Source organism: Periophthalmus magnuspinnatus, chromosome 17, assembly GCF_009829125.3.
Source record: "Periophthalmus magnuspinnatus isolate fPerMag1 chromosome 17, fPerMag1.2.pri, whole genome shotgun sequence".
Lineage (NCBI taxonomy): Eukaryota > Metazoa > Chordata > Actinopteri > Gobiiformes > Gobiidae > Periophthalmus > Periophthalmus magnuspinnatus.
The window spans coordinates 12,110,055-12,137,024 of record NC_047142.1 but is presented as its reverse complement, the minus strand read 5'-3'; the positions used below and the strand labels follow the sequence as shown (position 1 = coordinate 12,137,024).

General features: G+C 37.8%; 1 protein-coding gene across 3 annotated transcripts in view; it reads right to left on the bottom strand.

Moving 5' to 3' along the window:
• Window positions 1-26,970, bottom strand: part of mast3a (microtubule associated serine/threonine kinase 3a) — a 66,679-nt gene that overhangs the window by 7,895 nt on the left and 31,814 nt on the right. For all 3 annotated transcript variants that reach the window (XM_033981817.2, XM_033981816.2, XM_055228362.1), the window contains 17 exons: window positions 22,925-23,085; window positions 17,958-18,033; window positions 17,250-17,459; window positions 12,979-13,080; window positions 12,010-12,139; window positions 11,249-11,334; window positions 10,045-10,130; window positions 8,804-9,012; window positions 7,423-7,561; window positions 6,808-6,940; window positions 6,352-6,517; window positions 5,437-5,538; window positions 4,754-4,876; window positions 4,147-4,259; window positions 3,442-3,617; window positions 2,503-2,624; window positions 1,141-1,329 (listed from right to left, as the gene is read on the bottom strand). In XM_033981817.2, the coding sequence (XP_033837708.1) occupies window positions 1,141-1,329; window positions 2,503-2,624; window positions 3,442-3,617; window positions 4,147-4,259; window positions 4,754-4,876; window positions 5,437-5,538; window positions 6,352-6,517; window positions 6,808-6,940; window positions 7,423-7,561; window positions 8,804-9,012; window positions 10,045-10,130; window positions 11,249-11,334; window positions 12,010-12,139; window positions 12,979-13,080; window positions 17,250-17,459; window positions 17,958-18,033; window positions 22,925-23,085 (2,323 nt within the window). The remainder of the gene's footprint in view (window positions 1-1,140; window positions 1,330-2,502; window positions 2,625-3,441; window positions 3,618-4,146; window positions 4,260-4,753; window positions 4,877-5,436; window positions 5,539-6,351; window positions 6,518-6,807; window positions 6,941-7,422; window positions 7,562-8,803; window positions 9,013-10,044; window positions 10,131-11,248; window positions 11,335-12,009; window positions 12,140-12,978; window positions 13,081-17,249; window positions 17,460-17,957; window positions 18,034-22,924; window positions 23,086-26,970) is intronic.

Genomic DNA, 26,970 nt, shown 5'->3' with positions numbered 1-26,970 from the left:
CTCTGTCTGTCTGTATTAAATACATTGGCCTACAGAATGTTGTGAGGTCATCTGAAACACAGCAATATGACAAAGAATATTTCACTGGCTAAGATTAATACTCTGAATTTAACAAATTTTAACAAATCAAATTTATATGACTTTTATACTGATTTAGGGGATTATGCAAAACAAAAGATTTTTATGTGTGCATAAAAATGACATTAAATCTTGAACTGGTCTAGATGTAAATTATTGTAAAGTGTGTAATGATTGCGGAAAATAATATCAAGGTAAATTACTAATTAACTTGAATTAAGATATCCTGATTTAGGCAGATTTGACTTTTTGTCTAAGAATAAAAACAACTCTCTTCAACACTACAAATCTTGGTTGCTCAAATTAAGAGAAATATGTCCCAGTTCTAGATCATTCTACTTATATATATTATATAATACAGATAAAATCAAAAATAATGTATGTGTTAATTCAAATAATTACCAATAAATAACTTTTGCAGTGATGGTAATGAAAGAAAACGATTATGTCTGAAACACACAGCCTTCAGTAGTGGACACATTTTCCTGACTATTAGTCTTTGAGAATTTCAATACTTGCATAAATGTCCATAAGCACAGACTGTATGTGAAATTATAAATAAAAACAACTGAACAGATTTTCAGTAGAGAGGCAGTTTTAAAGGCTGTGCTCAAAATGGCTACATCTTACAGAATGATAACAGCTGAAATGACGAGGTATAATCTGCAGAGGGCACTGTGTCTACACCAATAGAAGGATTAAAAAGCTTTAAAAAAAAATTATTTTTAATTTAACACGATTAACTCTTTTAAACAAGTTTGTTCTGCATGCAGTCTGCTGTAGCCACACGTATTGATCATCTTAAATGTATATATATTTATCAAGGTTAGACAATTTCAGAGTTTAAAAGAAAAAAACAAACAATGGTATTTCACCAGAATCATCAAAGTCAGCTGTTTTACTTATGAAGTCAGACTATGCTCTGCTTTCTAACATTTGAGTAAATCTCAAAAATGAGGTTTGTCCCAACTACGGTTACTATAGCAACTTCAGTGCTTGTTTCTGGGCATGTGCAGTTTGAAAAATTATGCCAAATTGGGTAATGATGTAACACTTTGGTACCTGGTGTGATGATGAGCGATAGCCCAGACACAGAGGCGGACTTGGGCACCTTTCCCGCTGCAGGCTTCTGTTTCTCGGGCGTTTCGAGCTGGTGGGCAATTCTCCTTGATGCCCCTCTCCTGAATGAGGGACGGGTGCCAGTGCTGTTACTACGGAGACGGATGCGACGCAAGTTTGACACCACACCGTCTGAAAACAGGAACAAAGGTTAAAGGTGATACATTAGGCTTTTGTCTGCTATACAGTTATGATCTATGACACTTGTGGATCATTATGGTATATTTTGGACATTTTAAATAGCAATATTGATCTTAAAAATGGAGTACTATGCAAAATAGATTTTTTTTTTAGCTTTCTACCATGTTTTAGCATTGTTTCCTCGTTACAAACATGCCTGAAGAGGTTTATATGTCATCCATGCATTCATGATTCTGTGCAATGCTCAGCCCACAAGCCTACGTCACCCATGTTCCCACACGACAATTCACCTGTGCAATTCATAAATATAAAAAAAGCAGGATACAAAACTGTACACAGCAACTTGACAAACCTGATGTGCTCTGTAGGGGGTACGACTTAATGCAGGGAGCAAAGGGAGGGGGGACTTAGAGCATCCAAAACAAAACTGTACGTGAAACTTATTTAACATGTCAATAAATTGTTTTTGGCAAATACAGAATTTTCCAGAACAATAAAATATAATAATATATAAAAATAATAAAACAATGAAATACCGCCTCTTTTTTTCTGTTCATTTCTGGTTGATTTCACAGTAGAGAGCAGTGAATTTTTTGGTTTATTTGTGTCATTGCCAACATGACTATGCAAGGCTGCCAAATCTTATGTCTCTCAGCAAGAAGTAAACAAAACATGGTTAAAAGCTCTAAAAAGTTGATTTTGCTTAATAGGCCTGCTTTAAAGTGGAACTACACATTAAATCTATTTTTAGTGCTACTAAACTGTGTATATGGTGTTTCAATAACTACAATCCAAATGCCATATACACATACATAATTACTGGGGTTTGTTTTTTTTTTTGGCTATTTTAGTGCAAACTATAATACATATAATGCAATATGGCTTCAGTAGCCTCTGCAATTTAAGGTACTTAGTGACATCACAAAAGACTGCCCTGATTACAGTCAAGAGTATGTTTGATGATTGAACAGTGGATACCTGTTAGACCAATCACACTGTTCCTTATACCTCCAGACCCTGCCCCTCCTCCCCCTACACTCTCTTTAGCCATCCAGGTACTGCCCAGTTTAGCAGCTCTATATCAAATGTGGTGGTGGGTGGAGTTTAGGTGTTTAGTCCCACTTAAAAACTGAAAAGTTGGTAATAGGCTCTCTTTTCTCTTACCCTCTTCCTCTGCAGATATGGCAAAGCGGGGCATGACGTCCAGGCTCTGGGTGCTGTTCATCACTAAAGGACTGGCACTGCGCTCCGACTGTGATGAACTGGAGGAGGCACGAGGACGCAGGCTAAGAGACAAATGAACAAACAGAGGTGAGGAGAGAAGCCAGAAAGTAAAAGTACAGTTACCAGCTTTTTCAATTACTGATTCTGATACTATAGCTTTAAGTATCTGGGAAGACAGAACATTTATTTCCTTGAAACAAAAATAAAATAAGACCAAACTGATCTAAATGTGTTACGTAGATGTTAATAATTTCTCAAGCAACTACAGCTTTGAACAAATAAAAGTTCAAAAATTATGAGACTTTCTGGGCCAACTACGAAAAGCAAATAGTCTTATTGCATCAATTTATATGTCCAACCAGGATATCGACTGAACCAATTGGATATCCGATCCACCTAATTTTTTACTATCAACACCAATTTTCAATACCAGTAAAAGATTGGTGCATCCCCAACAACTACTTCAATTAAATTACTCTACTTCTAAGTAGAAGTACAAAGTAGCGGTCCAAGAAATAAATCAAAAAGTATTTGGGAAAACTATTCAAACAAGAGGTTAATGTATTTGGAAGCACATAACATTACATAATACACAAAATCAGGTATTTTAGAATTGACCATAAAAAAAAACATACTAATTTGAGCAGGTGTGGATACTAAAAAAGTCACATTCACAAGACAGAACTTAACCTTGAACTGCTTTAGAATGATGCTACGCTGTACCAGACCATTACTTAATGTTAAAAATCACACAATTCTACTGTCTAAAGAAATAAAAAAAAGTTTTTGGTGCTGAGTATTTCGTCTATTCTTTAGTATCAAAAAAGAGTTTGAAATTTTAGTATCCTGACAACACTAATTAACTGGGCCCTCTCTCACCTCCCTCTGGGTCCATCTGCCCGCCTGTCTGCAGCCAGGTGCTTGTGACACTCCGGAGATAGTATGACGTTCCCCTCCCAGCGCTCCTCCTTCTCCTCACTGTGGCTACGCTCGGAAGACGACAGACTTGGATTGGACGGTGTGGATGTGGACAGATGCTCTGTGCTGCTGTACACCTACAGGAGAGGAGCAATTATAATAGACCAGTCAGCAAAATGTCACCTATGCAATGTCCTTACAACCCTACGTTATAACCTTATAACCTTAGAAGTGGTTTGTCATTTAAATCTGTAATATCCATTACTTCCATCACTTTTCCAAATATACTTATTACCAGAGGTGAAAATTTAAGACTGCATATTGTATTCATTTATGGATTAAAGGTGCACTATGTAACCTTTCTGGTAGTTGACAAAATGTAATGCCAGAAGCAAGGATCAAAGCACTAATCTCTACCAACTGAGCTACTACACTCTATGGCAATGCTGCCCCGGTCGATCTCCAAGGGAGTGGGGGGAGATCCCAAAGCCCTGTCCGTTTATATGAAGTTTATTGTCTGCCATAAAAGTGACAGAGGATAAATGCACTGAGACTAGTCACACAGGGAGGTAACCATAAGCTACAATCAGTGTCAGTTGTATTTTTGGCCTAATGCAGCAGTGGGACTGCCCTGGTGTCTGCTTGTGCTGAGCGATTGACAGTCACCTTGCTGAAGCGATGCGCCACAGAGGAGAACTGCCTGAGCTCCAGAGATGACTCTTCATCGTTGGTCTCATCGTCTTCATCAGAGCCCAGGTGACAGTAGCGATCTGACCGAGCTGTGGTTCAAACACATGAGACAGCAGTAGTTACATAAGCCGACTAAACCCCACACAGGTAAATTATAATATACTGGGTCCCTCCAAGCTACTATTATGGTGTGTTCCAGGTAATTGATAACTGGGTTTTTCCCACCTCCGACTTGAAAAAATGCCCTGGAACTCTGCTCAAACTGGTAATTACCAGATGTGACCTGGGAGGAGTTCGAAGGACACTCACTTCACACACGAATTACCGTAAACTGTGAAGTATTGGGTGATAATCACCAAAAAATTATTTGAGTGGCCAACCACCACATTAACGATGTAAACACTTGACACAGGTCAAATTTGACAATATTCTGTAATTTAACAAGTTACAAACATTCATATAGCATTCACATTTCTTAAGCTTTCGGTTTAGCATTAGCCATGTAGTTTACATACAGTTAATTCAGATGGAATGCTCTGAGGTCGGAATTTGTAACATTCTAGTTATGATGCTCTGTACGCACTGTCAAAGTAGCTGGTGTCATCCTCTGTCTCCAGTTGAGGAATGAACTCTGCTTTCTGCCTCAGAAGGCCATTCCAGTCCAGACTCAAGAAGAACGTGTGCATCTTCACCTCCGCTGTGCCACCTGGACCAGGGACACACATTTCAAACACAAAATAATAGTGAAATAATATAACCTTGTGGTCTAATACTGGATCTGTTTTTCAGTATTGAAACCTGTTCAAATGAGTATCTAGTTTCAATATTAGTTTTATTATCAATTAGGATCTGGGTATAAATATTTCTGAAAACCCCTGTGCGCATTAGTATATCGCATTGGAACATTTTTTTCCGACATTATTACTCACAATGTATTACAAAAACATAGGGAAATTCCTATTTCAGCATCACTCACATGGACTAAATGTGAGAATTATGAAATTGAACTTTTTTGAAAGTATAGTTTTACAGGGTCATAAACGTCCAGCAAAACAAGCAATCATATGATCAATACAATGATTAGGAGCTTCACTTGCTTATTCCATGTTTACTTTGTCATCCATAATTACAAGACATTTGGCATGATTTCATGACAGCTACATTTTGCTCACAGCGCACCACATAATACTAGTGTCCATGCGAGAGCTTAGTTAGCTTTGTTAGCTTAGTTTGCTAGCAGACGCTGAGTCATGCTCTGGGACAGACCTGTGCCCAGTCGCTCCATGGGGTTCTGTCTCAGCAGTCTGGTAATAAGGTCCTGGGCATCAGCTGGCAGGGCATCCTCCCCATCAGGCCAAATGATCTCATCTACAGCAGCAAAATGTCAAAATGATTAGTAATATAAAATTAGAAATACTTGAAAAGACCTGCTTTTCTAATCAGAGGTGGTCGAGTAGAAAAAAATTAAAATAATATTACTCAAGTAGAAGTACAAAGTAGTGGTTCAAGAAATCTCTCAAGTAAGAGGAGTTAAAGGAGAAAAGTACTCTGAAAAGAACAATTTCTTTTAAAAAGTTCCTCTAGTAAATGTACAACCCACCTCTTTTTGTAATACTACTTTCATATATATTGTTACATTAATCATTAATGTAATAATTAAACCGTAGATAAATGTGTGTATTATTTTTGTTTAATATTTTTCATACATTGGTAGATCAAGCAGTGAGATATACAGGAAAAGTGTACATTGGAACATTCCAGGCAATGCAAGGTGGCACTGCTCCAGAAAAGTTTCACAGTATGGCATTAAAAACAAGAAACAAGAAAGTGACCCAGCCAAGTTACAGGTCAGTTCTGTGAAGCAGCAAGAATTAATGTTTTCAAGGTGTTGTTTAAAAAAACAACAACCCTATAATTAGATAAATGCAATTGAAAGTTTATTGCCGTATTGTAGAACATTCAAAGCAACTGATCTCCACAGAAACAAGGAGGCAGCGTTCATAATCCTCAGAGCATAATTCATTGCCCAATTGCCTGTCATTTTTCAACATTTTTGGAAAAATGCAAAAATAAACCGCTTATTCCAAAACTTATTGGCTGTAAATGTATTTCTGATTGGCCAAGGACGGAGCCAAGGCAGTTATGCAATGAGGCTGGCGATATCAAATTGTAAGCTCTTACCATTTACGACTTGTCCAAAGAGCTCTTCTGGAGTGTCCCCAAAGAAAGGCACACAGCCGACCAGGAACTCATACAGAATAATCCCCATGGCCCACCAGTCCACAGGCTTCCCATAGCCCTGCCTAAGGATCACCTCTGGGGCAATGTACTCTGGGGTCCCACACACCTGAATACACATAATATACAGTTCAAGAGTGCCTTGTTAAAATACAGAACAATACAAACAAAAACAAAACAATAACTACATAGGTCCAAACATTAAAAACAAGAGCAGGAGTGATTATAATGTTTGTCACCAGATTATTAAAGTGCATTTGTGGGCCCAATGTATCCACAGTTTTGCATGTCCTTGAAATGTATTACATTTTTTTTCAGTTCAAGCACGGCCAGTTTTTAGACATAGACAATCGCAAGATCTTGTATTAAAAGTTCCTGTCATTCAACAAAGCGACTCACCTGTTTATCGATGAACTCGCGGGTGTCCTTCTCGATGTGACCTTCGTATAGGTTGGTGGTCATGTTCATTAGGCCGATCTTTGACAAGCCAAAGTCCGTCAGCTTTATATGTCCCATGGAGGTAATCAGCAGACTGGGAGAACCACAAAAATAAAGGCTGAATGTCCGTTCTAGCCCCTAACCCCTCATTTACTTCCTAGACCTCTTTAGATGATGCTATAGTGCATTCAGTCATGGAGTGATCGGACACTACATTGGGGTCACGCGACTCTAGCATCCGGTTGAAAAAAGTCTAAAAGCTAAACTCCAATCAAATTTTCAAGTGAGTGCACTATTTAAAAAAAAGGGTGCCCTCAAAATAGTTTGACTGGTCATACAGACACCACTAATCATGACGTGACCCCTAAATAGTGCCCTAAGTAGGCAAACATGTTCAATCTTGCATCAAATCCCCTGATACAGAAGTTGCCAGATTGGACTCAGAGATCAAATGTATTCACAGTCTTTTTATGATGAGAGCGAGTGGAGGGATGATGAAAGCACAAAGTTTGAAGTGAACTTTAAGATTGGAGCATGATGTAAAATGCATGGGGGAGCTCTATGCAGAAGACTCACTTGTCGGGTTTGAGGTCACGGTGCACAATGCCGTAGTTATGCAGATATTCCAAGGCTAAAACAGTCTCAGCGAAGTACATCCGCGCCATGTCCACGGGCAGAGGGCCAATGTTCTTCAGCAGGTTGGCACAGTCCCCACCTTCAAAAACCAAAATCAAAGGTTGTTTATTACATACAGGTACAAGCATCTAAAAGAGGATTAGGTTGCCAAAAACTAGTCCAACCATGCCTAGACAGGGATTAACATGTACCAGTACCTAGAGGTGGGGAGTACTTGATTAAAAAACACCAATTGTGCAAAATCGACTTTTCAGAGCTTTTAACCATGTTATAGTTGTTTCCTTCTCATATACCATCTTGAAATTATATTTTATTTAGAGGGATTCATGCATGTTTGAGCAATCTAACTTATTTTCAAATCACCATATTACCGATCAACCCCTGTTTTCACTTCCACTGACATATACCCACTGCTCTGTACTTACTTTGTTCCCCAATTTTATTTTCTTAATTGCTGATATGTGCAGGATTTGGCAGCGTCATAGTCATTTTGGTAATGAAAAAATGAAAAAAAAAAAATCAGCTATTCGCTAGCATGATGGTGACAGCTACACGGCTGATAGTTCATAAACACACAGTTCGAACCATTTGGGAGGCTTATTTACATCAATTGAGTTCATGTGATTTAAATGCTGTGTCAGATCAACAAAATCTCCTAGGGCTGGCTATAACTTTACTATTCCACTTTCCTTTTGCTACATAAACAATTGCAATGTACAATGTGGATTTAAAATAACTGTTTGCTAATGCTAGCTAGCTTGTGACTGTAATTTTATGTGAGAGGCACAAATCATATCACCTGTTGTAGTACCAGCAAAGTCAGTTCTTTATAGTCAGATTGTGTTAAAACAAAGCTCAGATTCGAGCCTAATAAAGCCTCAGACAGAGCAGAGTCTACAGTTAGCATTACTTCCCCAGGGAATGTTGATGACATCAGCTGCAAAGTATCAATTGGAATAGAAAAAAATGGATAGTACAAAAAATGCGTATTCTGAACACCAATTTTTTTGTACTGTATTCCAGTACAGTTACACTTTCATTTGGTAGTATTCAGAATACACTTACTTTTTTAATTAAGAGGAATACATGATGGTACTTCACGCAATTTTTCCTTCTCTAATTATAGGTAAATAAATGCACAACAAACAATGCAACAGAAATAAAGCTGTTTGTAATTATATCTCATGTTTTTACACTATAATAAATAAGAGCAAAGTATTCTTCGCATCACTGTAAATACCTCACCACGATAAGTAACACAAGTAAACCTTTGGCAACATGGCACATCACACAACAGGTATGGAAATTGTCCCAGTTGTACCTTCCACATACTCCATGACCATACAGAGGTGCCTCCTGGTCTCAAAGGAGCAGAACATGGAGACCACAAACGGGTTCTCGGCGAAGGTCAGAATGTCCCTCTCCACAAACACCTGCTGTATCTGGTTCCTCAGCATCAGGTTCTGACGGTTGATCTTCTTCATGGCAAAGCGCTGACGAGTCTCTTTGTGGCGAACCATGTACACAGCACTGGATCAAAGAAAATACGGATATCAGACATAGTCTACATCAACTTCACTACAGAGGTTATGCGCTGACATCATTTTTATTAAAAAATGTGACAATGAGGCAGAACTATGAACAGCACAACAGACAAAATGTACTTCTTTGCTTTTTCTGCTTTATTTTCATCCATGGAGCTGTTGTTTTCACCCCACAATAATTATTTCCTCAACACAGAGACTCAGGAGAGGAAGGTACAGTTCATCTGTGTCTGATCCAAAGTCTGTATCAGTGATAAATGTGAGTGTGTCTGCAGTGTCACTGAGGTTTAACTGTTCACTGGTTTTCTACTGTTGACTTCATTTTCTTGTTTTAAATGTCAGGTATAAACTAATATTTAGCAGTTATAGACTTTTATATTTGTCATTAACTGCAGGAACTTTTTCACATTTTAGATGTGTTTAATAAATAAATAAATAAATAAAACTACAAAGGCTGTGATGTCATCTGCATGACCTCTATATACTGCCACATTGAATACACTGCCAGTCAAACGTTTGGACACACATTTTCATTTATGTTTCTTAATTATTTCCATGACTATCACACTGAAGGTATCAAAACGATGAATGGACACATATGGAGTGTAGCAAACAAAAATAAACTCAAAATAACTCCAAACTTGTTTTACAGATTAGATTTTTTTTTAATATCCACCCTTTGCTTTGATCACTGCTTTGCAAAATACAATTTCTTGAATCTGACAATGTGCAGCTGTGAAGGGAAAACTATTTCAGGAGACTTCATCATGAAGCTCATTGAGAGAAGGCCAAGGGTTTACAGTGTCATCGACAAAGCAAAGGGTGGCAGGTCTGAGGATGTGAATATAAAATCCAGAAAATATTTTGTTGAGTTATTTCACTTTTGATCAAAGTAGTAAATGTAAACATTGAATGAGAAAGTATGTCCAAATCTTCAACTGGTAGTAAATATTCATAGTGTTATTTGCAATATCATCCAGAACAAACAAATGTTCTTTAGTTTGTGATTGTCCCTCACCCATAGGCGCCATTGCTGATGAGTTTAATGGTCTCGAAGTCGCTCTCCAGAGGTTTCCTGCGAGGAGGGGTGCAGGCCGCCCGGCTCTGGGTCACAGGGAAAACAGGAAGTTCAGAGGATTACTATGGGAACGCACACATCCACTTTGAGCCAAGGAAACACTTAGGACTTTCCTCCCACAGCACAACTCGACAGCTTGACATTATAGCAAAATCCACCCACCAACTTCCGGGTAATAATTATACAGATTGTGAACTAAATATTTTTCACACTTTCAAATTGAGAATTGAACACATTGGCTGTGTCTGAAACCACTTCCTAGAATTCATCTCAATAGCTGACACTGCAGTAGATTATACTATTAACAAGATTTTTGTATTATTGCAGAGAAATACTTCATGTACTTCTGGTGTGCATGGTGTCTTTATAGAGCACAGAATGTGCAAAACCTATAGCGTAGACTTCTACTGAACTTCTACAAACGTCTAAATTTAACTACTTTATTACTACTAAAATGTGTATATGGTGCTTTTAATAGCATCATCTAAAGATCCTAGTCATTTTTTGGCTTGTTTGTGTGCTGCCTTCAGTGGCCTCAGCGATTTCCAGTTGGTGACATCACAAAAGACTACCGAGGTGTTTCTGATTACAAAAACCTGGCTGTAGGGGCAGTGAAGTGTTGATACCTGTTAGACCAATTACACTGTTCCTCATATCTCCAGACCTCGTTCCTCCTCCCCCCTCACTCTCCCCTTCAGTTCTCCAGGCACTGCCCAGTTTAGCAGCTCAATTTGAAATGTGGTTGTAGACAGAGTTTATCACTTTAAAATAAGGAAAGGTACACACAATTGTCCTCGTAGTAAAATTTTTCCTTTGCAATTCACCCATCCATCCAATAATCTCACTTACGCCATGTACGCCAAGTTCATGTTGTTGTTTTTTATATTGCCGCCATTCTACCAGAAGCTAAAGCTCAGCTTTAATAGTCAATACTGACACATTTCATAAAACATTTATGAACATGTAGCGTCCTTCAGTCCTTGTTCAAATAACAAGGATAGCAACGTCTGATTTGCGTCTGTGTACTGAATTTTACAACATGTTGTAAAGCTAGTAGCCAAACATTGGTCAGACAAAATGCAATTACATAATTACAAATGCACTGTAAAGTGAACAATATAAAAATGAAAAACAGAGCTTGTACCTGCAATGGTGAAGTCTCTCCAATGTCATCTGAGTCTCTGCTGGAGGCTCTGTGCCCTGGGCTGGTCTGCTCCAGCTGCACCATGTCTGAAACAGCAAAGTGAGGGAGTTAACTTCTATCTCAAAACATGCTCTGTATGAAGTCTCTGGGGCTAGGGTTGTCAAAAGTACTGAAAGTACTTATCAATACTAGAACGAGTATCGACTCTAGATACTCATTGAAGCAGGTATTGATATTAAAAAAGTCACATTCATAGGACAGAAATTAACTTTTCTGAATAGCTTTAGAACATACATGGGCAAACTACGGCCCAGGGGCCACACATGGCCCTTTGGGTTTATTAATCCTGCCCGCCGAATGTTACTAAATTATATTAAAATAGGTCAATTCAGTTTATCTTTTCAAAAGTTGTTGATCTTTTGGCATTTGATAAAACTGAATGTGAGTTTTTCTGCTGTGTTCATTTACCTGAAATTTAATAAATTAATTATTAATTTAATTAATATATTTTGAAAACAATTTGTACAATGAGCCATGCATATTCATGTTACAGACCAAATCTCTAATGTTATGTTATGTTATGTTATATATATATGGATTACACAGATATAAGGCCACATGGTAATATAAAAGAAAGTACTGCCATTTGATATTGAAATCCAAATCTATTCCTAAGTTTTAGTATTGTGACAACACTCTAGTCAAGTCTAGTCTACCCTGCTGTGTATATAATTTAAATGCATTAATTCAGATGCACAGACCTTCCAGTGGATCCCTGGTCAGACCCAGCTGGCTGATGATGTATTTGGGGATATCGGTTTTGACATGGCCCACTTTGGCCTGGCCTTCTGCCACCTCCAGACGCTGGTAAAACTCCTCTGGGTCAAACTCCTGCAGGAAAAGTAAAAACAAAAAGTGAGGCACACAAAAGAGTATACGGTATATTTTTAAATTAGTTTAATGGGATTTTCCTGCTTTGTGTCAGTGACATAAAGTAGTTTCAATATTATCGTTATCTGTAGGGATATACTGTGCTATTACACAAGAGTAAAAATGTATTTGGGGAAACTTCTACACAAGTAATGGTAATTGTAAGAGTAGCTGGATTTAACATCTGATTTATAATTTAATACAAAGTTAAAGTGACTGCAAGGACAAAACATCTGAAGGATGATACATACAAATGTCTAAATCAGTTAATATTGTTAACATAAAGCTTTGTCAACATTACATGTACATGTTAAATGTACAACACTAAAGACCTATTGTGCTTGTGTTTGCTTTATTGTTAGAATTTATGACACAGATTATTATGTTATAATTTGTGCATTTTAAATTGCAACATTTATCTAAAATGACTTAATAAAAGAAACAAGTCTGCTGATTTCCGGGTTACAAAACTGCGGTGCCCAACGGGAGCCGACATTGACGTAAGCTTCATCAGAACAAAGAGCCGCACAGTTATCGGCTCCTCCGATGGATAGCTGCCAGTCACACTAGTAGTGGATTCTTTTTTCATTTGTACCAAAATGACTACACGACGTTGCTTAATCCCCAATTTTGAAAATAAAATTAGAGAACTAAGTATGTACAGAACAGTGGGTGTGTGTCAATGGTTGTGAAAACAAGGGATGACAGGCAAATAGTGTCTTGAAAATAAGTGATTTAGGCGACACATTTGACCCATTATCTAACCTTTAGGTGACACACTTGGTGAGTGCAGAACGTACCAGACACTCAAGGAGCCGCGCTGGTCTGGAGATAACTATCAGAATTTTCTTCACCAGTTTGATGATGATGGACACCTCCTCGCTCTCCGACCGCTCATATGCCTAGCAGCACACACGGCACAAGTAATTCAGACAGGGGCAATGGGATTTGTACACAGCAGAATCCTAAAGTCATTTAATCTTGTTGATACTTTGCAGTGATATCACACTGGGGGTGTTCAACATGTATCTTTATTGGTGAAATGTTTAGCAGTCACCATCGTGACACAATGCAACAAAAAATTTTAAGACAGTATAAATCCATCTAAAGTTTTCAAACAACCCAATGTGAGTGTGACTATCTGAAAAACTGTGCTGTTAAACAAGTCTCTCACACATAAAATTACTGTCACTAGCTAGCAAGCATTAGCAAAGAAATTAAATCACCTGATGTAGTTCCAAACAAGTCAGTTCTTGCTGGTCAAATTGTGTTCAAGCAAAGCTCAGATTAAAGTCTAACAGAGCTCCTAACAGAACAGTGCCTACAGCTAGAATCACACCCCCAGGGAATGTTGATGACATCAACTGCAAAGTATGGGTTTTAAGTGTAACCCCTCATTCGTCCAGGAGTAAAGAAGGTATCAAAGGTGGTCACTTTGGGACTGGACTTGGTTAACTCAGAGTAGGATAAATCCCAGGGCCTCAAGCCAGTACCATCAAATTGAAAATGGCTTCTGGATGAGATTTCCATCCAGAAGAGTTTTTGTTAAACTTCATATCATCAAAAGTGTAAACACATTTTTTTTCAAATAATCAAATAGTTTGCATCACTACATCACAGTATGTGATCATAATGGCCTCAAAAATCCTGATCGGAGCACCTCAAGTACCAACAATTACTATCTTTCATGTAGTCCAGGTACAAGCCTAACAACACCTCGATATAATAAGAGATACTTAAATCTTATCTAATGACATCTGGATAGCAATTTTATGTGTCCAGACAAGTAATAAAGCAGGCAGTTACACAGACGCACTTGAGGTGAGTCAGTTGTTTCATAAGATTATGCCTGTATTAAATGACTGTGTCACGTCTTGTTTTACAGATAAAAAGTACTGATTATATTAAAATTAGTACTGAAATACTAATTTGAACTAAATTTGAAGTATCAGTACTATAAAGAATGACATAAATATGACAAAATTGGGCCTTTCCTGAATACTTTTGCATGGTCTTGTATTTTGTAAAGTTATAGCAGAACTAGTATTATATGTCATTATCTTAAAGCCACAGTATGTAACTTTTTAGCTAAAAATAGACATAGGAAAGTATTGCTTGCTTACTTCCATGGAAATGTAGTAATGTCTGTTGGTTGTAATCTTCCACAGTATGTTTTAAAGCACATTTACCCATGTTCCAAAGTATGGTTTTAACATATTTCTGTAGAATCATGCAGGTGACATAGCACTTTCAGAAAGTTACATACTGCATGCATACATTGTGTGCTTCAGGGTACTAGAATCTAGTGTGAAATACATTCGATTTTCTTTGCTTTTCTGGGTAGCACTGTTAGTTCATACTAAGTCATTACATTGAAACACACTTGATAACGATTCCGATACCACAATGAAAAGAAACACTCTTTCTTTAGACAATAAAATGTGAATTTCAACATTGAATAATAGTACTTTATTTTATATTCCCATGTGTCCTTATATCTGTGTAATCCCTCAGTCGTCCAGGTAGGTTCCATAGTGGTCCATGGGTGTATATTAGTCTATGTGTCTTATACTTGTTCTGATACAGCTCAAGATCATTCTAAAGCCATTCAGGAAATGTTCATTTCTGTGCTGTGAATGTGACTTTTTAGTATCAATACCTGCTCAAATAGAGATACTCAAACTCATCTAGTTCCAATACAATTTTAGTATTGATTAGGATCTGATGTGATACTTTTGACAACCCTACTGTTCTATCTATCTTGCACTGAGGATGCACTCTGCTGGCTGTCTCACCATTATTAGCGATCTGACTGTTATCTAACTTTGGGAATCAAGTATAAAGGATTCTGTGTCTCCAGCAGCAGCCTCGTCACAGCGGGCTGGATCCGATGCATTTGAATGTTCCTTCAAAAAGGTTATGTAATAAGCCATTATGCAATTTGACACTTGACCACTGCACTCATCTGGAGGAGCTGAGCATGACAGGACCAGTGAAGGGGGGCAATCAGACTGAGACGCACACAATAACAATTACAATGTTCCCTTATTTTGTTAAAGGGCAATTGTGTATGTACTTGGGTTTCTCCTTGTTTATTATCAACAACTTAAAATAAAACTACTGAATGTTTCACTACCAACCAGGTAGCTTCATCAAGGCTTGTGTTGTGATTGTTACTCCTGCTAGATGTTTACCTGTCTGGCCAGGGTTACATGCTTTGATAAAACTTTATAAAAACAAGTGTATCTGGAACCGTATAAAATAAACAATGGAAGCGCCAAACTGTTACTTATCTCAGGTAAAAGATTTTGTTGAATGATGCGAGAATTTTGGAGAGGAGATGTCTTTTCAGAGACACATGATGCAAATTAGCAGCTGTGGTTGGACCATCCCAAGTTTGGACGGAGGTTTGTCACCCTCGATTGTCTGTTCAAAACCAGAACGGTCTGGAACCAGACAGTAGAAGGGACTGGCTGGTCAAGCAAACTAGATGTAGCAGTGGGAGTGACATCGTCGTGAAAAAGACCCGGGATATCTAAAGTCACTTTTAACAAGAGTGAGACTTCCTGTTGAGCTTCAGTGGTTTGAAAGAGGAATGAAGGAGGCCGTGTATGAAGGATCTCAGCAACATCAAGTGAGAGTCACAATCACAACACAAGCACCGATGAAGCTACCTGATTGGCAGCAAAACATCGACTTCTAAAACCAGTCCAGTTGGTTTAGTTTAACTCAATGACAATATCTATATCTGGACATCTCAAAATGTATATCAATGTTCACCAGAATGGTATCAAACTTTGCAATCTCCTTAAAAGGTACTTTATTACACAAAATGGATTCTTGTAAGATTTAAGACAAGTTATAACGTTGTTACCTCATGAAAAAGATACCAAGAGTTGTGTTTTGTCTCATTCACACATGTTTATTATTATCAGTCTGTCTGCATCTCCAAAGCTCAAAAACCTCTGTTCCTCCTTGTGATGTCATGAAGTGGTAGTTTTTAAGTTTTTAAGTTGGTACCTACCTTTTATCTTTTGTTTAGTAGAGTTTAAAAATGCAGTGGAGCACTTTCTGTATTATCACATGACATCACAAGGTGGAGTGTTTTCTGTTTGAGACAAGAACTCTGCCTAAATACACAGTTTGAGTGTTAAACATGTGAATGAAACAAACCACAACTCCAGGTCTGTTTGTGATGAGGAAACAACAGTATAACATAGATCAGAAAAGAGCGTAATATGGGCCCTTTAAAGAACATATATTATGCATTTGTGGCTTTGTGACACTTTGTATATGGAGCATGTACTGTCACATGACATGAGATCATTCTTATGGGGACATTGTTCATTGTTGTTTTGGGATCATCAAAATAAGACATAGTTCACTTTTGCCTGGTCTATTTATTTTGGTGGGTAATGTCTGATCTTACTATCCACACAAAACAAACACTACCATTAATGTAAATCTACGCCTCAGTACAAACAAACTACAGTGAAATATGTTTACCCAGTATACTATTAAAAAGTGATGTCATTATTCATACACAGGCATAAATATTGTCAGCTGAAAGGACTTTAAGACACAAGATTAGATTTTGTTTGGCTATTTCAAAAACGTGAATTGCTCAGAGTTTTATGTTCTACAAATGGAATAATGACATTAAACTAAGGTTGGCAAAAGCAGCGAAAATCAGATACTAATCGGTACTAAAACTCATTTGAGCAGGTATCAATACTAAAAAAATTCACATTCACAGGACAGAAATTAACCATTCCTGAATTGTTTTAGAATGATCTTGAGTTGTACCAGAACAAGTGTAAGACACGTAGACTAATATACACCCATGGACCACTATGGAACCTGCCTGGACCACTGAGACACAGATATAAGGCCACATGGTAATATAAAAGAAAGTACTATCATTTAATACTGAAATCAAGTCTATTCCCAAGTTTTAGTATTATGACAAACGAAAATACTGTAATGTTAGTATATAATAATGTTAGTATCGTGACAACACTACATTAAACACTTGGTAATTAATGTTTTGGTGCAGTAAAGCCAGTCTGACCTCATGCAGTAGCTTGTCCAGTTTCTCCTGTAGCTCGAGGAAGTAGCGGGACGTGACCAGGCCGCTCTGGGACTTGTCTAGGCAGTCTCGGGCCAGCTCCAGGAGCTGGTGCTGGATGAATCCCAGGACCCCGTCAGCCAAAGGGAGAGCAGAGCCAGGGGAGCACTCCTCGATAATGTCCACGAGGCGGCCCTCCATCTGAGCTGTGGCCTGCACACAACCACCCGGTCAGCAGGTCCAAGCCAAACAGACAAGGAAAACAGGCACGCAGTTTGGTGTGTACAGATGTATCCTTGCTGACTGCTGACATGTAAGCAAATTATATTAAACTTGAAAGAGTACCACCCTTTGCTTTGTCGACAGTGCTGCAAACCATTGGCTCTGCACAGCAATGGCTCTGCAAAGCATTGAGCAAAGCAAAGTGTGACTATTTTCAAAAATCAAACATTTTAAAAATTGTTTTGCGCCATTTTTTGTTTGTTTTTTTTGTCTACTACATCCCATATGTGTTCATTCATAGTTTTGATGCCTTCCGTGAGAATAGTAATGAAAATGAAAAACAAACAACTTGTGTCCAAACATTTGACTGGTAGTGTACAATTTCATTAAAAACAAAAAAAAGAAAAAAAAAGAATGTTTTAGTAAAAAGACTGAAACTAAAATAATTGTCAAAATTAGTAACAGTAGAGTGAGGTCAGAGGTCAGTACCTTGGGAAAGCGCTCTCTGTACACATGGTTCATCATAACGATCTCATTGTCAAAGGAGCCACACGTCCGACCGGGGCTAAAACACAAGAGGATTATATAGATTTAGATTTATTTGTGAGATATAAGTGAACACAGTCAACAATGCAATGAAATGTGTTAGGATGAGAACAAGGATCAACTATGGATTTTCTTTTTCCACAGCCAGGAAATTTGCAGAAAATGGTGCCTTTTATATTAAATTTGGACTGCTGTGTGGTGCCCAGCTTTTATGATTATTGCAGCACTTAAAATGATCCAAACTAAACCACTTGAATCATGTGACAGTTCAGAGTTCACTATTGATATCAAGGATGAGCATGTGTTTACAACTGTACCAGGCTAAAGTTGCTCAGTGGTGCTGGCAATATTGACTGCTTAACTTCAGTTTTTGACTTGCTCCGACCAACAGGGTTGTCCAAAGTACCAAAAATTGGATACTAATCCATATTATAACTAGTATAGAAACTAGATACTCATTTGAGCAAGTATCTAAAAAAAGTCACATTCACAGGACCAAATTGAACTTTGCTGAGTAGCTTTACAATGATCTTGAGCTGTATCAGAATAAGACTGAGGGATTACACAGATATAAGGCCATATGGTAATATAAAAATACTACTATGATTTAACATTGAAAATTACATCCTATTGTCTAAAGAAAGTGATTATCATCATTGTGGTATCGGAATCGGTATTGACTTTATTCCATAGTATCAAAATCGAGTTGTAAATTATATATATATTTTTAAATTTCAAACTATGAAACCTATAAACCCTAACCCACTTTCACTTTCAAACCACTTGAATTCCTTCGTGTTGACCCTAAACATTTGAAAATGAGCCATTACGTATCAAGTTCTTATATACCATATCCATGACCCCATCTGTTAGGAGCATGCGGATTTGATTACTGCTCCGATGCATTACAAATCACTCCTCTGTCGTCGTCTGTTTAAAATAGACCCTCTGCAGTGTTTTTTTTACATGTCAGAGCAACACAGAACAATATTAACATGTGAGGCCCACACTATTTAAAACACACGCGTATGCTGGTATATACTATTTAGGTCTCATGGGAAAGCTGCAGCCCTGGGGAAGAATTTGTAGGTCGCGCAAGACAACATTTATGTGTAACTGATACCCACCAGTTGTTTGCCGTAAAGGACAATAAAGCAAATGGAAATGACTTATAGATTTGTAATGTTTGTTTACCTAGTGGATAACATTACATTTAATATGGAGTATTGTAGCAATCTTGCAGTTTTGTGAAGAAAATAGTGTTGTCATGATACTAAAATTTAAACTCCATTTCCAAACTAAGAAATATAATAAGGAATATATTCAATATACATTCCGATACCAAGACGATAATAAAAAAAACACTCTTTATTTAGACAATACATTATGATTTTCAAAATTAAATAATAGCATTTTCTTGTATTATTTTATGTAGGAAAGGTTCACTCCTGTCCTGTATATGTGTCTTTTTAGTGTCGATACCCACTCAAATGAGTATCTCATTTCAATACTAGTTTTAGTATCAATAAGTATCTGATTTTCAATACTTTTGACAAACTTAGACGCAAGAAGACATTTTTTGTACCAGACCAACTGTGGTTCCCTTTTTGACCCATAATGTGGCAGTACTGACAATCCTGGATAGTTGAAAGTTTTTAGTAGAAAAGACCAAAAAGTTAATAAAGGCAGTGCCCCAGGTCAAGCTACACATCAGATTTGCTGAAAGACTCGGCGTAAGAATTTAAGATTCAAAGGCATTTCTTATAGCAATAGCACAGTTGAATACATGTGAGATTGACAAGTTAAATGCCATAGTGTGAATCATTTCAATCCAACAAAAACATTTTCATGAAGACAAGCAGGTGGCAGACCACCCACACAAAAATGTATTACATAGTGCGTCTTTAATTTGGTTGCAGTTCCACAAATCAGCTGTACCCCTTGAGGTTATTTATGAGCAGGGGAAAAGTGATGGGAACATCTTCCCACTTTATTTTAATTTGAGTGTACAAACATAGGTGCAACAAGCTAATACAAATAATAAACAGTAAGGATTCATCCAGCCTATTAACTGCATTCAGTTCAAAATCCTACTGCACCAGATAACCATAGTAAAGTTCACCTTACTAGACACATTTTTAAAAAATACTGCAGTTAGTCCTATCACATTAATTAATATATTGACTTATTGTTCAATAAATAAAAGATGGAACAATATTTTTGGAGGTCAACATTTATTGTAGGCACTTTTTCTTTGTATTATTGGGCATTATCAAAAGTAGACAAGAGTTATAGACGTTATTACAATGTTTAAATCCAGGCTCAAAACGGTTCTGTTTAGCTGTGCACATGACTGAAAGGTTTTTATTCTGCACGCTTCTCTTTTAATGTTATTTTTATAATGATTATTTATGTTTTGACTTGTCTGTATTGTGATTTTAATGTCTCTCTTATTCTGTAAAGTACTTTGAATGAAGTTTTTTTTTCCCCAACATAATTGTATAAGCCAACCCTGATATAAAGAGTCAGTGGCATACATTAGTTTCAAAATAATTGTTTATAATCTTTTCTTCAGGATTATATTACACGTGTTTTCGGGACTGGCCTTACTGCGATTACAATATTTCATATAAAAAAAGCCTTATTTACTAAGCTTTGTGGTCTCTTCTTTCAGTGATCCTCAGTTTCTCCATATTTTAACACAGAATACTGCAATACTTAATAGAGTTGATTGACGTTCAAAACACTCTTAATTACTGTATGACTATAAATGTATAAAACGTGCTTTTCTAGAGCAAATGTAAAGTATTTTGCTTGAACTATGTGGCAGAAAAACAGAAATAAACCAGACCACATGACTGCACTGCCAACACCCTGGTCATAAACTGTGCAAACCACAAACTCTGCACATAAACAGACCTGGGACTGTAATGACAACGGCCCTATCCCGCAATGAGGACATGTATTTTGATCCAAGAGTCTCTTAGCTCCAGAAGATTGCTTCATACAACCGCATAATAATTCTACCATGGTCAACTCCTCTCGTATAGGGCTCTAAAAAGTATCGAAAATCAGATACTAAATCGATACGAAAACAAATATCGAAACTAGAGACTCATTTGAGCAGATAATACTAAAAATATCACATTCACAGGACAGAAATTAACCTTTCCTGAATAGCTTTAGAATGATATTGCGCTCTATCAGAACAGGTATAAGACACACAGACTAGACCAGGCATGCCCAAACTGTGGCCCAGGGGCCAAACACAGCACTGACACCAGTTTTTCTTGGCCCTCAAGCTTCCAGCTGAATTGGCCCATATTACCTTAAACCAGGGGTGTCCAAACTATGTTTGCCCACTCCTGCCTTAAACAGTACTTTTTACTGTACATTTCTGAAAATCTACTTACTGCCCATCTCAAATATTTAATGTGTCCCATTGAGGATGTAAGCATAAATAAAGATCTAGTGGTTCAGTCTAACTTGTCATAAACACACAGATTTGAAGTATTCACTTTATTGGTGACCAGTCTATGGCCCTCAATTGGCCCTCAGCTTTGTCTGTGTTTTTATATGTGGCCCTTAATGAGAAAAGTTTGTACACCCTTGGACTAGACCCATGGACCACTATGGACCATGCTTGATGACTAAGGGATTACATATATATGAGGCCACATGAGAAAATAAAAGAAAGTACTATGATTTAATGTTGAACATGACATTTTATGGTCTAAAGAAAGAGTGTTTTTAATTGTCATTGTGGTATGGGAATCAGTATCGGGTTTATTCCTTAGTATCATACTGTAATATTATGGACTTAAAGGAAAGAGGACAGTACTGGGTTGTTCATAAGGGACAGAAGGAATTGTTCTTGGCAGAGATCACAGGAGATAAGCAGATGGAGATGGATTGGGTTATTCACACCACAGCAGAGGCAATAAATGATAAATCTTTATATAGGCACAATCTAAAGGGGTTGCAAGCTCTTCAATATTGAAAACATGCAAATAGTTAATATCCTTAGTCCTCTCAAATACATATGTTAGTGAATGAATAGAAAATGTATAAGTATTATACTTAAAGGGACAGTATCAGCTTTGTTTCATGTAATAAACTGACATTTATCTATGTATTTATTTAAATTCATTTTTGCCTCAGTAGAGATACATATCAAAAGCAGATCTTAGGGTCAAAATGAGGCCGTTGTGGGCTGTCTGAAACTAAAGCATTTTATCATCCGCAAGTCAGGAATGCTAGTTGTTAGCATTACTGTGGCAGCAAAATTCTTCGCTTATAAACTCATCACAGCGAATAATTAGGATGCTAGGAATGCATTAGGAAAGTAAGGAATAACTTTGGACTGCTGCACACAGTTTAATATAGTTTCATAGTTTCATATTTTAAGATGTAAAAATAATTTCTGCCCTCTGTCAAGCTTTTCCTGTTGTTCGTCTCATGATGTTCCTATCAGGGATAATTTAACTAATAGGTTATTAAAATGAATGATTTTACCCCACCACAGGGTTAAGTCTCTCCCCCTTGAGAGCGTGTATTACACTAATGACACTGCAGCACATCACATCAGGTTTGTGAAGTTATAGTACAAAGTTTTGTATCATGCTTTTGCATAGTTATGTAAAGTTCCATGCACAGGGCACTGGTTAGGCAGGCTTGTGGGCTGAGCATGGGACAGAATCACACTGCCAACAGTAAGGAGGGTTCGAATAGAGCCAATGAGATTGCTAAATAAAACATAAAACCTCTTCATGTACGTTTTTGTTGCGGGAACAACATTATATCAGTAGAAAGCTCCAAAAAGTCATTTCTAAATAAAACTTCCTCTTTACGTGCTTTTCAATGCCCTGTAAACTTAAACCCAAACATTAATGCTTGTGTCAGTGCAGTACCTGAGACTCCTGGAGCGTACCCTATGGGCGGGCACAGATGGGTGGCATGGGTCCTCATCCGCCACGCTCTCGGTGCTGCGGAAGTGTTTAAACAGGAAGTGCAGATCGTCCTGTGTGGGCTGGAAGGGTAGCTGGTGTAAAAGCTCCTGGGACGACGATGACTAAACACAGACACACAAGAGACAAAGAGGGAGAGGGGGTTTACCTCTGATATAAAGGTAATATTTAGAAGTAAACACTTGATAGCATTGCACAAGTAGTAAATATGTGAACATACTAATACCAGTATTATAACATCGTAAAATATAGGCATTCTCCATTTTGTTGCACTCTACTTTTACATGTGTTGAATAATCACATACACAAACACATTTTCAAGTCACAAGCTTGATAGATCTTACATAAAAATATGTATTTAATGTTATGTTTTATTCCTTTATATTTAATCTTTATTTATGCCAGATGCCCTTGCAGTCGGAGAGTGGACAATATGGGTGATGTGGTCTTGCTTAGATACACAATGGCAGTAAACACTTTGGTGGGATTCAAATAAGGTATCTACTGGTGGGTATTTATTTATTTAAAAGGGACAATGCACATTAATAAACACCAGTAAAAAATACACGTGTAAATGTGCCAAAGTTAGCTGCACAGCTAATTTTCATTCGCAGTCCCTCAACATCTAAAACGGGACAAGAGACAGGACAACACAAACAACAATCAAACAACTCCATAAGGTCTAAAGTGCCTATTTATAAAGTTCATATGTGGCTGAAGTGCTTCAGTGCTGTAGTGTTCTAATAAATAAGTTAATTTAATTTAGTTTAAAGCCAGTTCAGTCCAGATGTGTTGTGGGTGAACATATAACACACTGTGCCACTCTCATCCCTGATTTGACTGTCAACTTATGTCTTCCTTGATACCAATGATATTTTTCAATCTTATCGACAATTATATATGTTTCTTCAAGTGTCTTCATAAATAGGACCCCTCATTCCAAATTGTGCTCTACTTGGCTGCCAAAAGAATGACATATCCCACTCTCCATGTAGAGCAGGTGTTAATGTGCCACTTTCACCTCATTAGAACATTTACTATGTTTACACAGGTGATGTAAGGTTTCTGGGAACAATTTGTGTTCGGTTTGTGCCATTTCATTAAAGTCAGACTAAACACCTAAACCACAACCACATTTTAAATAGAGGTGCTAAACTGGGCAGTACCTGGAGGACTAAAGGAGGGAGTAAGGAAAAGGAGGGGTGGGGTCTGGGGGTATAAGGAACAGTCAAACAGTGGTTTAACAAGTATCCACACTTCAAACTCCGCCCTTGCAGCCAGGTGTTTGCAATTAAGATACACCTGGCTGTAATCAGGGCCTTTCATTATGTCAACAAATACTAGAAATTGCAGAAGCCACTGAAGGCACCACAGACTTAGTGCTACTTAGTAGTAGATAATTTTATTAAAACACTATATACACAGTACAGCAGTGCAGGTACAGGCCCTATAAGTGTATACTTATAGGGCCTGTACCTGATTTTGAACGGTGAGCGAAGAACATGTTTCAAAATGCCCCAGTTACAGGCAGTTATTTTTTCCGTGACAATTTCCATCCAACAATGTCTGATTGCGTAATATTCTCTGTACAGGGCAGTTTCCTTCTTATGGTTCTCATCCAATAAAATGCCTTTTAAAATATCTTTCTGTGCCTCTTTTTTCCCCACATATAGCTGTTTTTTAATAATAACAATAACAAACTGTTTAGAGTATAAGGCCGTATTTCCTGAACAATTTAGGAATAGCCACAACTTTCCATTGCTAACCACTGTAACTGCCGCATTGGTCCCCAAATATTTGGAGTAAGAGGTCACTTAATAAATAAAAAGGAACAAAAGATCTTCCACCCAAACAAAAGTGAGTGATAGGAAGCATAGAACGCAGAAGGGCCTAAAGAGGAAACTGGAGACTGGGCTAAGGCAAGGACGTCAACAAAGACACCAGTGACACAAGCCTGAATGCCCCATTGTGTAACCTGACTGACCTCACCATCTCAAAGTCATCACAGCGACACAGGCCCATCTTCACCTTCGAGATAATCACCATGGAAACTGTAAACAGCCTGCCGGGCTACATAACCTTACATGCTTTCAGCCTCTACCGGGGAAAGTTCATAGAGGCCCAGACTCGGTGATGTCATTCAGGAAAAAGAAACGGGGAATTAACAGCCCTGTGTTGTTTTAAAGATTAGCCTGATGAGTGCTGGTGGACTTTCCCCTCGCTCAAATAGGACAAAAACAACTCAAGTCTGGTGACCAATGAGCATTAAAAAAAAAAAATCATTCAAAGGTTTATGGATGTCACAATACAAGATGTGAGGAAGTTAGAATTGTAATACGCATGGTGTGTGCAATGATTCACACGATCAGTGATTGCCATATAAGTCTGAGCACATATTAGGCTCTAGGCTCAGTGTGTTAAGCAGTGTTGGGTGTTACTCCTTCATTTGATGGTGTTCAGAATATAGTTACTTTCCTAAATTAAAAGGAATACATGACAGTGCTTCGTCTGCAAGTTTAGCTTTGAACTCCACAGTATTAATGATTAAAATTTAAATTAATGCATAACAACAAAAATCAAGCTGTTTGTGCTTGTATCTCATGTTTTTGACAATAACATAATGCAACTCAGTGTAAAAGAATTCCAAGTATTCAGAATGCAGTACTCTAACTGGCCCATGTAACGGAATACCTTACAAAATACATTTTAATGAGGGTATTCAGTATTCTGTACCTAATTATGTTTTGAAAGTATTGTTTCTACCACTGTGCTAGTGTTGTACCGGTTAGATGAGACAAGTGCAGTGGTTCTTAACCTGGGTTCGATCGAACCCTAGGGGTTCGGTGAGTCAGTCTCAGGGGTTCGGCGGAGGTCAAGACACACACGACTCATGATTTGCAGACTGTGAGCGTCTCCAGAAGCCGGCCGTGTCCCAACTTGACAAATGCACCCTTTGATGTGGGTGTTCGAACGGCACATTTAAGGGCCCTTTGGTGAATTGAGACACAGCATGAGACATGGCCAGTGATGCCCCGGCATTGACTGGGAGGATCCCGGCGACAACTGCGCTCTGATTGGTCATCTTCGAGGGACCATGGAAGCACATTACCGTAATGACAGTAACATATTTAAAGAGCCCCATGCCTCTGCTTTGACATGCTGTTTGAATTTACATGAAGCACAATTGGTTGCAGGGTTACGGTGTGTGTTAAAATGTTGCAAATAATAAATAGCATAAATACATTATTGGAATACATAAGGTTAAAAATTAAAATCATTTCAGTGTGGTAGTATTAAAAAAGGTCATGTCTTTGTGGAAAGGTATGTATGTAATTTGTTGTGAGTTCATGCATTGTATTGGTTTTATTCTTTGAACACAGTGATGTTAATGCACAGTTCATTTTGTGCACCAGTAAAACATACATGTGTCTTGAATTTGAAAAAAATCCTATGATTTTTTTCAATAAAGAAGGGTTCGATGAATGTACATATAAAACTGCTGGGGTTCAGTACCTCCAACAAGGTTAAGAACCACTGGACTAGCGACATACATGCTAGCAGTGTTTTTGTGTTTGTACAAGTTAAATGAAAGACGGGGACGATATGGCCCCGTTCACAGCAGAGCGCTTCTGCTGTCACTTTGACAGAGCACTTTACCATTTCCGGTTGGTCAGAAAAATGTTTGGCAACAAAACTCCAAAATATCAGACAGTGCAGATCTCAGTCGCAGCTCGTCTTTGGTCATATGACAGTTCTAAGTTTGAGCTTTGGTCCTGTTTCAGCGTGAGACCTATGACCCATGTTTTTGAGACAAGATTTTTCCCACTGCAGACTCGTGCAGTGGGCACCCAGCTTTACTCAAATGGGGTCTTCTATAAATGTTAAGATGTTATGTTTTTAATGCAAATGAAAGGTGAACTTCAATGTATAGATAAGAATATTTAAATGGGTTTGGCAAAAGTGCTTTGTATTTACTGCATAGCATTTAC